Source organism: Chanodichthys erythropterus, chromosome 23 (genome assembly GCF_024489055.1).
Source record: "Chanodichthys erythropterus isolate Z2021 chromosome 23, ASM2448905v1, whole genome shotgun sequence".
Taxonomy (NCBI): Eukaryota; Metazoa; Chordata; class Actinopteri; order Cypriniformes; family Xenocyprididae; genus Chanodichthys; species Chanodichthys erythropterus.
In genome coordinates this window covers 29,554,116-29,571,773 of record NC_090243.1, presented here as the reverse complement: position 1 = coordinate 29,571,773, position 17,658 = coordinate 29,554,116, and the positions used below count along the sequence as shown (strand labels likewise).

Sequence of the window (17,658 nt, the reverse complement as noted above, 5' to 3'; positions counted from 1 at the left end):
GTGTAGGAGAATCACAATTGATGAAAGAAAGCTGAATCTCTCCTCTTGCTGTCAGTGAAGTTGCTAATCTGTACACTATACTGATCTACACTTTACATCAGCATTAATTTGTAAAGTTGGTCTAAATAAATCAAGCATTTTGAGTTATCTGATGTTATAAGTCATCACTCTGAGACAAGTAACTAAATGATTGATCAGTAGGGGGCGCCCTTAATGAATCTTTCTTATATAGGTGCCAAAGAAACACAAGTTTATAAAAATACATTCTTGTGTGTCTCCCAACCTGTTTGTTTGTCATATATGTGGTTTTAGGTCATACCTATTGTTGCTTTTCTCAACTACTTGAGCCTGAAACTGCTTTCAATAAAAAAAATAAAAAAAAATGAATTGAAGATTTAAATGCATATTTGTAAGACATAGTCAGAATTAATAATTATAATGCATGCAGAAGTCACGTATAACAATAATTAAGATGATTATAGTGGTTTTCAAAAATCCAGATGCCAAACCTGTTTATGCTGCCTCTCTAATGAGCACGTTTAAAATCCATCCCGTTATTTCCATACGTGCTGACGTCATTTACAGAAACTCGTGCGCGTGTGGCCTGCAGTTCGGACAGCGGTCAGATCATCTGATCATCAAGCAGCAGAAACTCTCACCATGGGAAACTGTCAAGTGAGTATTTCATTTCATTTCTCTGCTAATTCACAACTTACACGCGTCAGAGAGAGTCAGTGTCCTCCTGCGCTCAGTTTGGCACGGGACTCGACGCAAAATCGATCAACTTAAATGTGTTTTACAAAGACGGACAGAAAAATGAACACGGAGAATAAAGACAGTTAAGAGACCTGATATGGGCTGCGCTGCCACGATGCATTTGGCAAACAGCCCTTATCGCGTGAACTGTTATTAGCCTACAGCTGTAATTCGCGAGTGTTTTTATTGGTAACCGTTTAAAATCCATTTTTTCCACTTTTCGAATATGTTTTACGGTGATTTAGATTATGTAAGTTATATGATATTGTAAAGAAAGGATGTATGAGAATCCCGTTATCTGAGTGAGTCAGAGGAAATGCTCTGGGAGGAGACTGGGACAAACTCCGCTTCATGTTTGCTGTGCAGGGGCCTCGATCCATCAGGATTGTGTGTTTGGATAGGGCGCTTCCTCTGAGCATTCCTCAGCCGGCCTTTTGTCCATATGGGGGAGACTGTGGGCAATAGTAGAACACTAAACCTCTTCAGCTACACAGAGACACTTACACACACACAAAAGCTCAGTGCATATTTCTGTGAAATCTGTGAAAAAAATAGTTTTTTTTTTTAAAAAATACATTTTTAATGTATTTTTTTTTAAATAAAATTTTATAGGAAAAAAAATTATATTATAAAAGTGTATCTATTTTTTTCTAATGTATCTCTTGGTTGATGGTTAGAAGTTAAAGGATTAGTCCACTTTCAAATAAAATCTTCCTGATAATTTACTCACCCCCATGTCATCCAAGATGTTCATGTCTTTCTTCCTTCAGTCGAAAAGAAATTAAGGTTTTTGATGAAAACATTCCAGGATTATTCTCTTTATAGTGGACTTCAATGGCCTCCAATTGGTTGAAGGTCAAAATTATAGTTTCAGTGCAGCTTCAAAGGGCTTTAAACAATACCAGGCAAGGAATAAGGGTCTTATCTAGTGAAACGCTCATTTTCTACAAAAATACAACTGTTATATTCTTTATATAAACAAATGATCGCCTTAGGAAAAGTTCAGTTTTGGCAGAAGCACTCGTAAGGCGATCATTTGTTTATATAGTTGTATTTTTTCAGGAAATGAGCGATCGTTTCGCTGGGATCATTTAAAGCTCTTTAAAGCTGCACTGAAACTGTAATTTTGACCTTCAACCATTTGGAGGCCATTGAAGTCCACTATAAGAAGAATAATTCTGGAATGTTTTCATCAAAAACCTTAATTCTTTTTGACCAAAGAAAGAAAGACATGAACATCTTGGATGACATGGGGGTGAGTAAATTATCAGGAAGATTTTATTTGAAAGTGAACTAATCCTTTAACAAACTACTGAGTGCTACGATCATTTTATAATATATATATATATATAATATATAATTTTTTTTTTTTTTTTTTTATAGTGTTTTAGGACCGTTGCAACAGTAATAAATGTTTTAGTGCTTTTTTTTTTTTTTTGCTTTTTTTTTTATTAGGAGTGCAAAACTTACAACATAGGGTGAACACAAAACACAACAACAGAACACAAAAAACAAAATGTTTTAGGACTTTTGAATCTTTAAAATATATAAGAAACATTTTTCTCATTAAAGTATCATAACAGTGGTCCCCACAGACTTTTGCTTTAAACACATTATTCTTGATGGCTGCAAGAATTGCTTCCATAAAGCAAAAACTATGTAGCAATAATAAGCAGTGACATTTTAATTTTTAATGTGAGAGGACCAGTTGCAACAACCTGACTTCTTGTATTAAAATTAAATGTTGTAGTCAATATTTAATGGTAACTGATTACTGGTGGCACATATAAATGTCCTCAACCAATAATAACGACCGCCAATGTCGTAGCAAGCACATTCACTGAATGCTAAAACATGAATTAAAGGGATAGTTCACTGAAAAATGAAATCCTAATTAGGTTAAATGACTTATACGCCCTCCAAAAGTGTACGTTCTGCATGTGAACGGCGCCTTGTGGTGCCATCCCAAAGGGGCACAAAATCACTCCCACGGACCTTCTCCTGGTCTGTTTCCTGCTGGTGGAGCCACGCTCTATCCAAGCAGCTGAGTCACATATCTTTTTCGTCAAGACTTGACCCAGTAATATTAGCACTTTTCATCTTTACTTTTCTGTATTTGTGTGTGTATTTAAAAAAATGTAAAATTCTTTGCTACAATCACTTTGCTGGTGAAACTGGGACTTGACACGGCACTTGCGTACTGTTGCATGGTGATTTGATTGCTTCTACTATTCTCATTTGTAAGTAGCTTTGGAGAAATGATTAAAATGTAAATCTAAATTTATTTGCTCTGCTGTACACCAAGGAAGATATTTAGAAGAATGTTTGTAACCAAGCAGATCTCGCCCCCCCATTGACTATCATAGTATTTTTTATATCATAGAAATTTTTGGGTGAACTATCCCTTTAAGTAACCTAATTCATGTGAATGTTTAAGACATACTGTAATTCACGGTGAACAGCATCAGACATGATGAACATTGGAAATAATTCTCTTTGGTTTTATTCAATAGCCAACAATTGTTCCTTATGAAGACTTCGATGTAGTTGCCGATATAAAGGCCATCCGCAAAGCCTGCAAAGGTTTAGGTGAGATGTTTATCCAATCTTATATTTGCATTCAGTATATCTATCAAATACAATTGGGTCATTGATGAATAAAGTTTTTAAAAGTGTAAAAAAACATAATGGAGATATTATTAATTTTGAAGTTTTGCTAAGTGTAACAATGAGATTATGTGGATTTTATAATCGATTAACACTGCTTTTGTCATTTTTTTACAAAATTTTTCACCAAAAAAGTCATTACCAAATGACACTTTTGATTATACTGAATAAGATAGTTAGCTAACAAAAGCTAGCTTATAAAAAAAAAAAACATTTTATATTTAGCACAAGTTTTTTAAATATTGCAACATTTTCCATGTTTTATAGCAGTTGTACCGAATGACCTGATGTTTGTTAAAAGACTATGTGGTCCTTTGCAGGTGTCTGAATGATGTCACATCCTGTCACTTGATATTTACCGTATAGCTTTATTAGATTTTTATATTGGTTACTCCGAATGACATCAATGAAATTATTTTTTTTTCTGGACAATACTTTCTCATAACAAAACAATGACTTCTATACATAATTTTAATATCATTTTGCACTATGTTGATATATGATATTATAAAAACATGCCAGAATAAAAATATATACATTTATTTATTTGTAAGATAATTTACTTATAAATGAAATGGCTGTATTTGCCTTTAGACGGTTAAACCGAATGACCTCTTATATATAGCTAAATATAATTAAAACCTTTTGGATTCAATAAAAGCGATCTAGTTGTACTCACATACTTTGGAAGTCATATTTTTGATTTTTTTTTAATTATTATTAAGGCCTTGACCCATCAAAAAATGACCAGTCACGTCATTGACCCAATTACAATTCATTATGCACTTATAAGTTGGTCTGCTATTAACAGGCTATTTTCATAACTGCTGGATAAATCTGAATGACATGTTCTGTTAAATTTTCAAGGAACTGATGAGCAAGCCATCATAAACATTCTAGCCAATCGAAGTGCAGCTCAGAGAATGGAGATCAAACAAGCATACTTTGAGAAATATGATGACGTGAGTATTCTGAAAATACCCTTTCATGTCAAAGAGAAGTAGTTTTTAAAAATGAAAATGGCATTTGGACGTCTTTTAAGAACAAAGAGCAGGCAATCAAAGCTTTGTGTTTTCTGTGAAGGAGTTGGTGGAGGTTTTGAAGAGCGAGCTGTCTGGAAACTTCGAGAATGCCATCATTGCCATGTTGGATCCTCCCCACGTGTTTGCTGTTAAGGAGCTCAGGAAGGCCATCAAGGGCGCTGGCACAGACGAGGATGTCCTGGTGGAGATTCTGTGCACTGCTACCAATGCTGTATGTCAGTTTGTTTTGAATTGAAAGCATCTGCAAGTTCCTGTGTTTGTGACTGTTCTCAAAGCAGGGAAAAATGTCTGTCCGTTACTATTATAGTTTCAGTTGAATGGATTTCGAAATAGAAATGAGTCATTTACTACTTTTTGTTTTCTAACAGGAGATTGCCACTTACAAAGACACCTACACCTATGGTAAGAATGACTCAATTTGCTTTCAGCACTATAAAAAGGAGTTGTTGAGAACTTCCCCTTTATGCTTTTCCAATATTATCTTTCATGCTGTGTGTAATATAGCTGTTTGAATGTAAAAGATCTGCAGTGTTTTAAAGATCAAAGTGCTTTTTTCCATGTACTGAACTCTTGTTATTCAACTATGCCGAGGTAAATTAAATTTTTTGAATCTAGGGCACATTTAAGCGCCCTTCACGCTACGCTTCACGTACAGGTATGAAATTCGGTACACACATGTAACAGCCCAATACCTCCAAAATAGTCCCTTGGGTGCAAAATTTGTAAACCCAACAGATATTTTGAATTTCTCTGCAAAATTTGTGCAGTTTTTGCCATTTTCCAGACGTTGTACTTTAACAAACTCCTCCTAGAGCTTTAATCAGATCAAGGTCATATTTGGTCAGTCTAATCTAAATGCCTTTGTGATGTTAAATTGCGAAGATCTAGAGTTTTCGCTGAAGGGCGTGTCTGTGGCGGCCTGACAAAATTCAACATTTCTCCATGAAACAGGAAGTTGCTGTAATTCAGGCATACAGTGTCCGTTCTGCTCCAAATTTCATGTTTGATAATAGTCCTGGCCTGAAGACATCTTCATGGCAATATTCAGTTATAGTCAAAGCGCCACCTGTTTTGCAGCAGGAAGTGTGGCACGTCAAAATGATTTTGCTATAATTCTCCTGTATTTAGTCGCTTACATGCATGTCGCCAACTGCTCACTGTTTTCCTAAGGTCAACGGGTGGCAGTGGCCCCGGGTGCGAGGGTTCTTTCATCACTGCTCGCAGCTTTAATTCACTTTATAACTTGTTAAATATGGATATTTTTCTTACTCAAATGCATCAAACACAGCCCGGAGCTGTGTAGAGTGTTTTGAGCTTCATACTTGTTGGTGCCATTTACTGCCAATGTAAAGTTGGCATGCATCAGGATATTTATTAATATAACTTTGATTGTGTTCATCAGAAAGAAGAAAGTCAAATACATCTAGGAAGACTTTAGGGTACTTCTTGGGGTAATTTTCTTTTCAAAGCGAAATTTAATTTCTTTTTAAAAATATGGTTCTTAAGGGTGCTTTCACACCTGCCTCATTTAGTTCGGTTGAATCGTACCAGAGTTCGTTTGCCCCTTTGGTGCGGTTCGTTTGGGCAGGTCTGAAAGCAGCAATCGCACTCGGGTGCGCACCAAATGAGGACCAAACAAGCGTACCGAGACCAGCTTGAAGAGGTGGTCTCGGTACGCTTTCAAACGAACTCTGGAGCGGTTCGCTTGAGATGTGAAAGCAATCGACCCAGTTAACGGACCAACGAACCAAATTATATAATTTTCATAACGGAAAATATGATAAAATCAGTAATGTCTGATTATGTGAGTGAGCACATTATTTACAATATCTGAAAGCCAACGAGCGCCTCTGGTGTGTAAATACACTTCTCCGTGCGAGAATGCTGTCCCGACGAAGTCTCAATTCCCGCTCTGCTTCATTATAAAATTCAAATGGTCTCTCTCGACAGACACACGGACAACAGGTCGCCTACTAGACAGCGCTGGGAAATCCAGAGATGGAGAGAGAGAGAAAGAGCGCGGGTTTGAATTTGCCGCAGCAAATATGAATTAACTGCGGGAGAGAGCTACATTTATAAAGTGTTTGTGTGTGTCTCGACAGTTACAAATAAAGCCACAATAAACTCATGGAGCGAACTTGTCAATCATTATTTTGATGGATGACGCAGAGAAAATTCTGACCAATAAGAGGACAGTTTTACTCCCATGTGACTTACCTTAACGCATTTTGGTACGCTTTGAAATTTTGCCATGTGAAAGCGAACCGAACCAAGAAAAAAAGAAACATTGTAACAAATTTAGTCCCTGTTTCGGAACAAAACAAGCGATCCATAGGTGTGAAAACACCCTAAGCCTGTGAATGCAAAACTGGTGTAACATCTTTGTCAATATGGTGTAAATTATCTCATAATTACAGTTTTGTCTTCATATTTCTGACATAAATATTTCTACCAGGATGTGACCAGATTATAGATTCATGATGTTTCAAATAATTTAGTTAAGAATCAAAAGACAATACAATAAGTGTAGACATGGGAAATATGTTTTTCTTCATTTTGAACAGTATTTCTATTGTTTTATCAAATAAAACAAACCACTTTTGGTAAGCAACAACTTGTATATTGTTGTCTACAGTGCATGACAGAGATTTGGATGCAGACATTGAAGGAGACACCAGTGGGGATGTTAGGCGACTGCTAACATTGCTTCTCGAGGTAAATCCTCTTCATTCTAAATCAAAATGGTTGCTCACGTCTTACAAAATGACTACGGTGCAGTCCTGGGCGACATGAAGCTCTCACTGTAGGCCTGTGTTTAGCACCCCTCCCTCTTCCTCCTGTCCCTATAGAGCTCTGGAGTTGGCAGTGGTTCACATCCCCTTTCATTAGATAAGTAGAGGCAGGATTCAATGACGTGACTCAGATTGGCTTTCACTCTCTCGGTCAAGGGTGTTGGTTAATACTTTCTCTCTTGTAGGGTAACAGAGATGAGAGCTACGAGGTGGACGAAGCACTGGCAGAGCAAGATGCCGTCTCACTATTTGAAGTAAGGGACATTCAACACGATCTCACTTTATACTGTAGATATTTATACATGAAGCCTAGTACAGCACATGTCTGGAAACACTATAAATGTGTGAACAGCATCTAAAACATGACTGTTTGTGTAACTCTTATGCTCACCAAGGCTGCATTTATTTGATCAAAAATACAGTAAAAACATGAATATTGTTAAATATTATTACAATTTTATTTTCTATTTTAATATATTTAAAATTGTAATGTATTCCTGTGATCAAAGCTGAATTTTCAGCATCATTAGTACAGTCTTCAGTGTCACATGATCCTTTAGAAATCAGTCTAATATGCTGATTTGATGCTCAGGAAACATTTATTATTATCAATGTTGAAAACAGTTGTGCTGTTCGATATTTTTGAGGAATAGCAAGTTCAAAAGAACAGCATATAATTATTATAGAAATATTTTGTAATATTATAAATATCTTTACTTTTGATCAATTTAATGCATCCTTGCTGAATAAAAGTGTTCATTTAATTAAAAAGGTTTTGAACAGTAGTGTATACTGTTTATTTATTTATTTATTATTATTTTTTATTACTTTATTAGCTTTAATTATTACTTTATTAGTATTTAGAAATGTTAATGGCATGACATTTATGAAATGCACTTCACACATTCGGCTATATGCTGTTCTGTTTATGTTTTAGATGCTGTTAATAGTTTGATATTTTGCTTCGTTGTTTATCTCAGGGATTTCCAAAATGTTTCGGCACCCGAACCCTTTGGACCTCAAATATTTCCTTGACGTGCCTCCTGAGATTTTAAGTTAAAATCTCAGACACTTAATAAATTTGCATGTTTACGGTTCTCTAATGTCAGTTAATGGTCATATGACATGCAAACAAATAAAATTTATTTTGATAGTTTTTCTCTTATTTTACATTTTTATGATTTAATGTGTGATAGAAAATACATGTTAATATGAATGAGATCACCCTGGGATATTTTATGACAACATGGTGATATTAATATTTAGTCCCACGTCCAGTCTTATTATTCCAGTTTGTTAATAGATGTTTTGATTATCTGTAAGGCTGGAGAGGGCTGCTTTGGCACAGATGAGTCAACTTTCAGCTTCATTCTGGCCACCAGGAACTACTTACAGCTGCAGGCCACATTCAAAGCCTATGAAGCCGTGAGTTTATTCTGTTCTATGGGCTTAAGGGGACAGTTCACCCTAAAATGAAAATCAAACAATCAAAAGTAGATCAAATCAAAAGGATCACAGAATGCAATGCATGACATATACTCCAAGAGTTCTGGGGATATATGATAGGGATAGTAAAAAAAAAAGAATTGAATGTATTATTTAACGATAATCCTGACCTTGGCCGTTGATGTGTGCGGCTGCTCGATTTGCGCTTTCATGAGACTCTTATCAGTGCAGCAGTTCACTCCATCTCCTTCTTGCCCAGAAAAAGCACACAATTTGTGAGAAATGCAGATTAATAAATCACGACATGAAATGCAATCCATATACTTTATTTTCTGAGGTGAAAATATTTGTTGTTCATCGCAACAAGTTATTGCGTTCACATCTGTCAACTGTCGTTCTGGCTGTCATCTGACAACCAGAGTTCAGTCCCGGAGATAATCAACATGGTGAAGATACTTTTTGGTATTTCTAGGCATTGTATTTCATGTCATCTTGATTTCTCACAACTTGTGTGCTTTTTCTGGGTGAGTCGGAGTGAACTGCGGTGCTAATAGAGTCGCACGAGCGCGGACATGCACAGAAGACGTTAAATAATGCTACTTTTTTTCCTTCTTTTTTTTTTTTTTTTTTTAATGAACCCTATTGGAATATACGACACCTATTGCATGGGATCATTCTGTGATACTTTTTTATAGCTTGATGCTGGTCGCTATTCACTGCCATTATATAAATGAGCGCAAGCAGGACTTTTTTTCTTTTTTTTTAATTTCACTTTTTGTGGTATAAAAAGAAAGAAGGGCATATACAGCATCAGAACAACACCAGGGTGAGTAAATGATTATTTATTTATTTTTATTTTTGGGTGAACTATCCCTTTTAAGGTAGTAATTTAGTACAATAATTTGTCTTAGTTTTCTGTAATAGCTCTGGATTACTTTTTGATTGTATTTCATGTTCTTCAACAGATTTCTGGAACTGAGATTTTGGATGCAATTGATAAGGAAACCTCTGGAACTCTGAAGGACTGCTTCATTACACTTGGTTTGTATTGTAAAGACAGATATTTTTTTTTAGCATATCTGACTCCATTTAGTTTTTTGTAAGCTAAGAAATCACATGAAGTCCGTGCACATCATTAGTTTTCATGCGCTCTCATGATCTTTAATCAAAATAAACTCTTGCAACAACATCTCTTCCCTTCTTGATGACGTGATTTTCAAGTATGAGGGCAGGACACCTGTAACTCACATGAGATCACAACAATAGCAAACTACAACAATTAAATTAATTCCTGATGGACAAAATCATGTCTCACCCAACATTTTTTCTCATTCAAGTAGCCGTTTCACTCAGATAGAAATCACAATAGGGAAGAAAATATCGCAACTTTAAAAAATAAAAATCAGGATTTTTAAATAAAATCAGGCCAAAATGAAGTTCATTTTTTATTTGTTTTAGAGTTCGAAACTGCTTGCTAAAGCAAATTTTCTAGAAAACTGTAAAGTTTAATACTGTAAAAAAACTTCTTGCTTTTAAACAATCTATTGTATAAAGTGCTAGATAAATAAATGTGATGTGACTTAACTGGAGTGCCAAATTGCAGAGCTGGTGCAGATATATCCACATCACTATGATCAGATGCTTTCTTAAAGGGTTAGTTCACACAAAAATGTCATTTATTACTCACCCTCATGTCATTCCACACCCGTAAGACCTTTGTTCCTCTTAGGAACAAAAATTAAGATATTGTTGATGAAATCCGATAGCTCAGTGAGGCCTGTGTTGCCAGTAATTTCACTAAACCTCTCGAGATCCATAAAGGTACTAAAAACATATTTAAAACAGTGCATGTGACTTCAGTGGTTCTACCGTAATATTATAAAGTGACAAGAATACTTTTTGTGCGCCAAAAAACAAAATGACTTTTCAAAAATATCTATATGAGCCGATTTCAAAACACTGCTTCAGAGCTTTACGAATCGAATCAGTGAATCGGAGCACCAGAGTCACGTGATTTCAGCAGTTTAGCAGTTTGATAGGAGATCCGAATAACTAATTTGAAACAAAAGATTCATAAAGCTGTGTTTTGAAATTGGCCCATCACTATATTGTTAAAGTCATTATTTTGTTTTTTGGTGCACAAAAGGTATTCTTATTGCTTCATAATATTAAGGTAGAACCACTGAACTCACATGAACTTTTATAAATATGTTTTTAGTACCTTTATGGATCTTGAGAGGTGCAGTAACATTGCTGGCAATGCTGAGCGATTGGATTTCATTAAAAATATCTTAATTTGTGTTCAGAAGATGAACAACGTTTGTAGAACGACGTGAGAGTGAGTAATTAATTTCATTATTTTCATTTTTGGGTGAACTAACAATTGAACTGCTGTTTTTTCACCGCTGTCATTTTTGTTGTATGTTTATTTTATTATTGAAAGGAAAGCGTACAGCACATATTTACATATTCATGTCACTGTCAGCAGTGTTTGCTATCAGTATACTAAAGAAACTTATTTTTACCCCTACGAAGAACGAAAAAGAACTTCGCCGTGAGTGTATTGGGGCCATGAGTCGTTACTATTTGCAAACACACGAGACTGGGCAGAGTGTACACAAAGCCAAACTGCTATGTTAAAATACTACAATACTAGAGTTTCCAGTTTTGATTGTATAGTAATTCTACAGTCCCAGTAATGCTACAGTGCTAACTGGTTAACACTTCCCATCTAACCCATAGTGAGGTGTGCTAAGAGCCCCCAGCTATTCTTTGCCCGGAGGCTGAACGCCGCTATGAAAGGAGCCGGAACTGATGAAGACACCCTCATCCGCATCATTGTGTGTCGCTCAGAGGTATAATAGCATTCCTCATTCTGTATGTTTTGAGTAGTGTTAAGGCCCGTTCACACCAAGAACAATAACCATATTAGCGTCCACACCAACGCACAATACTGTTTTGTTTAAGCACAGTTTTGATATCTGCCTCTTTAAATGCTAAAGCTCTCTAAAGCAGGATGAATTCTGATTGGCTGTCAGGGTTTGTATCATTATGTGCTGTTATTGTTATAGTTGTGCTGTGAACTCTGCTATTCTTTATATTTGAATATTATATTTATATTTTATATTTTATTATGATTTTTAGAACTATATCTTTATTGTTATCTTTATAGTTATCGTCCTTGGTGTGAACGGGCCTTTAGGGTAAAAAGCTATAATATTATCAGAATTACTAGTCATTTTGGTTATGTTCAGAATTTTAAACAGTAGTATACTGAAGGTTATGTTGCATTTTAAATCAAAAGATTGGGGTCGGTAGAAATCTTTAAAGTATCTTCTGCTCACAATTTATTTCATCAAAACTTTTGTGAAATATTATTACAATTTAAAAGAACTCTTTTCTGTTTTAATCTATTTAAAAATGTATTTTATTCCTGTGATGGCAAGGCTGAATTTTCAGCATCATAATTCCGGGCTTCAGTGTCACGTGATCCTTCAGAAATCATTCTAATATGACGATTTGATGCTCAAGAAACATTTCTTCTTATTATCAATGTTCAAAGCAGTTGTGCTACTTAATATTTATTTGAAACAGAAATCTTGTGTAACATTATACATGTCTTTATTGTCACTTGCTCAATAAAAGTAATACTTTATTTCAAAGAAAACCAACATTTGAATGGTATTGTACTATTGGTTCTATTGGCAAACAGAAAATGCATTGCATTGTGGGTTTTCATGTTACAAATGTAGCAGGTATTCCAGATATTTCATGCGTGCATTTGCATACCATTAACAGTAAATAGCAAATACTATGATTAGTATAACATGCTATTCTGATCATAGACATTAAAGTACACTGTACTGTCTTACAAAACAGCCTGTAACGTACACTCTTCTGTTTGATCAGATTGATCTGGAGACCATTAAAGACATGTACCTGGAGAAATATGATGTGTCTCTAAAAGACGCCATCAGCTCGGAATGCGGTGGAGATTTCAAGCGCCTCCTGCTGGCCATCCTTCACTGAGACGCACAATCAGACCCCAGTGCTTACCATGGACCAAGGAAGCTTTTATTATAGTCCCAATCAAGGCAAACTAACATGACTTATTTTCTGCCCTATAGTCTACACAATTTTATAAAGCTTAGTTTAAAGTGGAGAAGTAGGGACTAAACTTTCAAATACTTGTTTAATATAAATGTATTATTACACTGTGCAATATATATGCCTGTATAAATTATGAATATACATAACATGACTCAAAAGTCTCATGAACAGCTGTCCTCACAAACAGAAACATGCATGTGTGTCCAGTTGCTGTGACATTCCTTGTTTTTGACACTAAATTGGCCAGTTGAATTTGTTTAAGTGGAGTCTTGTGGTTTCTAGGATTACAAAATAACATCCTTCTTCTACGCAGCCATGATGTTGTAGTTGATGCTGTTAGCTTACCTACATTATGATAATTATGAGTTGAGAAGTAAGAACATAAATGATGCAAGACCAGCAATTTTATTTACTGTCAAATATCAGTCATGAGATCATTTTCCTGCCAGTATTTTGCCATACAAAAACCTCACAGTTTCACTGACCGTTTCAAAATGTGCATGACAATGTGAATTCTGAATATGTGTGAACGACATTATGACGCATACAGAGAAACACTGAATGTAACATTTATGGTCAGCAAAATAATTTATGAAACTTCTATGCAGCTAATATGTCAACCTGTGGTAAAATATCTGCGTTATTGAAGTGACGGTTTTACTCACAATCAGTAATGTTGTAACTAACACAAAACTAAAGTATTTATAATATTTAGATGGAATATTTTATTATAAATTACATAATATTTTAATATATCTTTAACACAAGAATAAAGGCAGAGTTGTGCTGTTCTCCCCCTCATTTTTTTTATCATTATCATTTTATCAATTCATCCATTTTATCAGATTAAGATCAAGAACATAGACCCATGTTTTATTCAGTATGCAGGGCTTACTATCTGTGAAATGACTATTTAAATGAAACGTATTTTGAGTAAACGTGAGATGGAACTTGGACTAGTATCTTCTGTATTAACACAATTGTATTTCATTCTATGAAATAATTAACTGAATAAAATAAAGCTGTTCAAAGTACACTGGAGTATCTTGCAAAGTTACTGAAGGACTAGTATTATTATTTTATAATTGTCTCTTCATTTATTTATATAAATATACTCTTCATTGTATATTTTATTTAAATTATTCGCCATTATTTAGCAGCACAATATTGTCCTGACCCGAATCGGCACGTTAGAGAAGTTGTTGCATGGTATGTGTTACTTTGCTCACCGATGATCGAGATGGCCTAATCACAGTTTCTCTGGGGTTCATTCGTGAGTTTAATGAAAAGATAAATAAATAAATAATTTTAAAATAAACAATCAAAATAAATCTCTTACTAGAATATATATACAGTGCTCAGCGTAAATGAGTACACCCCCTTTGAAAAGTAAGATTTTAAACAGTATCTCAATGAACACAAAAACAATTTCCAAAATGTTGAAAAGACTAAGATTAATATAACATCTATTTATCTTATAACATGAAAGTAAGGTTAATAATATAACTTAGAGAACAACATTTTCAGTTTTACTCAAATTGGGGTGATGCAAAAATGAGTACACCCCACTGAAAGTCTCTGGAGCACAGCTAAATTTTAGACTACAAATGTCTAATTTAACAAGAATTCAACCACAGGTGAGTCTAATTATTCATTACACAGGTGTCCAGCAGACAGTTGACTATAAAAGGGTGTGAAAACCCCTTCCCATTTCATGCTGTCAGCAATGGCACCACATGGAAGAGAAATGTCACAAATAATTTGTTTACACCAGAAAGGTCAAGGCAACAAGATCAGCAAAGCTTTACTAATCAGTCAGAATACTGTAGCAAAAGTGGTACAAAAATGTAAAAAAAAAAAAGATGGAACTTCAACCATCACACAGAGACGTCCAGGTCGAAGGGTTGAAGAAAATCGGCATGCAAGTTCACTGCAGTTATCTAAAGAAGTAGAAAGCCAAACTGGGGTGACTATTTCCTGTGACACAATACGGCTTACACTGCAGAGGAATGACATGCATGGGTGCCGTCCACGAAAGAAGCCTTTCCTAAAGCCCAGGCACAAAACAGCCCACCAGGGCCCATGCTGACAAAGATGAAGACTACTGGGACTCTATACTCTGGAGTGATGAGACCAAGATAAATGTTTTTGGAACTGATGGCTTCAAAACTGTATAGCATTGCAAAGGTGAGGAATACAAAGAAAAAATGCATGGTGTCTACAGTGAAACATGATGGTGGCAGTGTCCTTATGTGGGGCTGCATGAGTGCTGCTGGTGTCGTTTCATTGATGGCATCATGAATTCACAGATGTACTGCTCTATACTGAAAGAGAAGATGCTACCATCACTCCGTGCCCTTGGTCGTCATGGATTTTCCAAACATGGCAATGATCCTAAACACACATCTAAGGTCACTGTTGGATTTCTGAAGAAGAACAGGGTGAAAGTGATTCAGTGGCTCCTGATCTGAACCCAATTGAACACCTATGGGAAATTCTGAAGAGACAAGTTGAGCATCAAATCTATCCTGGAAAAAGATAGTTGTTGCAAAATGTCGCCAACTTGTTCGTTCCATGCCTAGAAGACTTGGTGCTGTCATTAAAAATCATGGAGGCCATACAGAATACTAGATGTAGTAGTTTTTGTTGTGGGGTGAACTCATTTTTGCATCACCCTAATTTGAGTAAAACTGAAAAATGTGTAATCTAAGTTATATTATTAACCTTACTTTCATGTTATAAATTAAACAGATGTTATATTAAACTTAGTCTTGTCAACATTTTAGAAAATGTTTTTGTGTTCATTGAGATATTATTTAAAATGTTACTTTTCAAAGGGGGTGTACTAATTTACTCTGAGCACTGTGTGTGTGTATATATATATATATATATATATATATATATATATAATTCGTTTACCTGCATGTCTTGAGACCATTAACCGACATCAGAGAACTGTAAACTTAATTTTTATTATTATTATTGACTTAATTTTATTATTGACTTAACTTATTATAAATGAGTGATAATTCAAATAATAATAAATTAATGTGTTCATCAGGAGCAATGTTGCGAAAACTCTTAAAAGTGAAATGATTTCTGTAAATCCAGTGATCAAATTTCGAAGATAAGAAAAATAGGGTGTTTCAATGAATTATAATTTATTGCCATTGTGAGAATAACATGCAATCATGTAATCAATAAAAAGTAACTGTAGTCTGATTATGAGTATTTTAAAATGTAAAATAATCTAAGTAGGCCTTTTTCATTTTTGGAATCTGATTATGTAATCCGGATTAATCAGATTAATCAATTACCCAGCATATAAACATCCCCAGTAAATCATGATTGATTGGAAAAGTCATCTATAAATCCATTGGTTAAAAAGAGTTGGATGCCTGAAGAACATTAATCTCAATACTGAAGCTTACATTAATATAATCCACGGCTAGCTGTGCATTAAACGATTTGAAAGCACTCCTCTTCACGTATGAGTTTCTTAGCTATAGGCCTACACCACGTTGTGCATTAAAATCGTTTAGTGCACTGCTAGCCGTGGATTATCCCATACTCAATAATCATTTATTTATTTTAATAAATGGACACTCCTAGTTTCTGTAAAAAAAAAAAAAAATCTGAAGAAGCAGCAAAATAGGCTTGAAGATATGCCCGAACATTTCTCATTTTTATTTTCTTTTGCATGATAAAATATCTATGGAAGCCCGTTTCCGCCACTAAAAAAAAAAAAAAAAAAAAAAGAATAATTGCGACTTTTTATCTCAATTTATCGCAATTGCGTGATAAAAAGTCAGAATTCTGAGATATAAAGTCGCAATTGCGAGTTATAAAGTCAGAATTCTGAGATATAAAGTCGCAATTGAGTGATAAAAAGTCAGAATTCTGAGATATAAAGTCGCAATTGCGTGATAAAAAGTCAGAATTCTGAGATATAAAGTCGCAATTGTGAGTTATAAAGTCACAATTCTGAGATATAAAGTCGCAATTGCATGATAAAAAGTCAGAATTCTGAGATATAAAGTCGCAATTCCGAGTTAAAAAGTCAGAATTCTGAGATATAAAGTCGCAATTGCGTGATAAAAAGTCACAATTCTGAGATATAAAGTCGCAATTGCGAGTTATAAAGTCAGAATTCTGAGATAAAAAGTCGCAATTGCGTGATTAAAAAGTCACAATTCTGAGATATAAAGTCGCAATTGCGTGATTAAAAAGTCACAATTCTGAGATATAAAGTCGCAATTGCGAGTTATAAAGTCAGAATTCTGAGATAAAAAGTCGCAATTGCGTGATTAAAAAGTCACAATTCTGAGATATAAAGTCGCAATTGCGAGTTATAAAGTCAGAATTCTGAGATATAAAGTCGCAATTGCGTGATAAAAAGTCAGAATTCTGAGATATAAAGTCGCAATTGGGTGATAAAGTCAGAATTCTGAGATATAAAGTCGCAATTGCGTGATAAAAAGTCAGAATTCTGAGATATAAAGTCGCAATTGCGTGATTAACAAGTCACAATTCTGAGATATAAAGTCGCAATTGCGTGGTAAAAAGTCAGAATTCTGAGATAAAAAGTCGCAATTGCGTGATAAAAAGTCACAATTCTGAGATATAAAGTCGCAATTGCGAGTTATAAAGTCAGAATTCTGAGATATAAAGTCGCAATTGCGTGATAAAAAGTCACAATTCTGAGATATAAAGTCGCAATTGAGTGATAAAAAGTCACAATTCTGAGATATAAAGTCGCAATTGCATGATAAAAAGTCAGAATTCTGAGATATAAAGTCGCAATTGCGTGATAAAATGTCAGAATTCTGAGATATAAAGTCGCA

At 34.8% G+C, this 17,658-nt stretch overlaps 1 protein-coding gene across 2 annotated transcripts; it reads left to right on the top strand.

Annotated features, from left to right (window-relative positions):
* Nucleotides 1–576: 576 nt before the first annotated feature.
* anxa13 (annexin A13) lies at nucleotides 577–13,844 on the top strand. 2 transcript variants are annotated; one of them, XM_067378060.1, is made up of 11 exons: nucleotides 577–675; nucleotides 3,270–3,345; nucleotides 4,291–4,385; nucleotides 4,510–4,677; nucleotides 4,835–4,868; nucleotides 7,102–7,181; nucleotides 7,444–7,512; nucleotides 8,582–8,683; nucleotides 9,670–9,745; nucleotides 11,447–11,559; nucleotides 12,614–13,844. In XM_067378060.1, exons 1-11 carry the CDS (start codon nucleotides 661–663, stop codon nucleotides 12,731–12,733), a joined length of 948 nt encoding a protein of 315 aa, XP_067234161.1. In that variant the 5' UTR covers nucleotides 577–660; the 3' UTR covers nucleotides 12,734–13,844. The 2 variants fall into 2 exon arrangements, with proteins under 2 accessions (XP_067234161.1, XP_067234160.1); XM_067378059.1 differs by having other exon boundaries at nucleotides 582–675; nucleotides 4,507–4,677.
* Nucleotides 13,845–17,658: the final 3,814 nt, after the last annotated feature.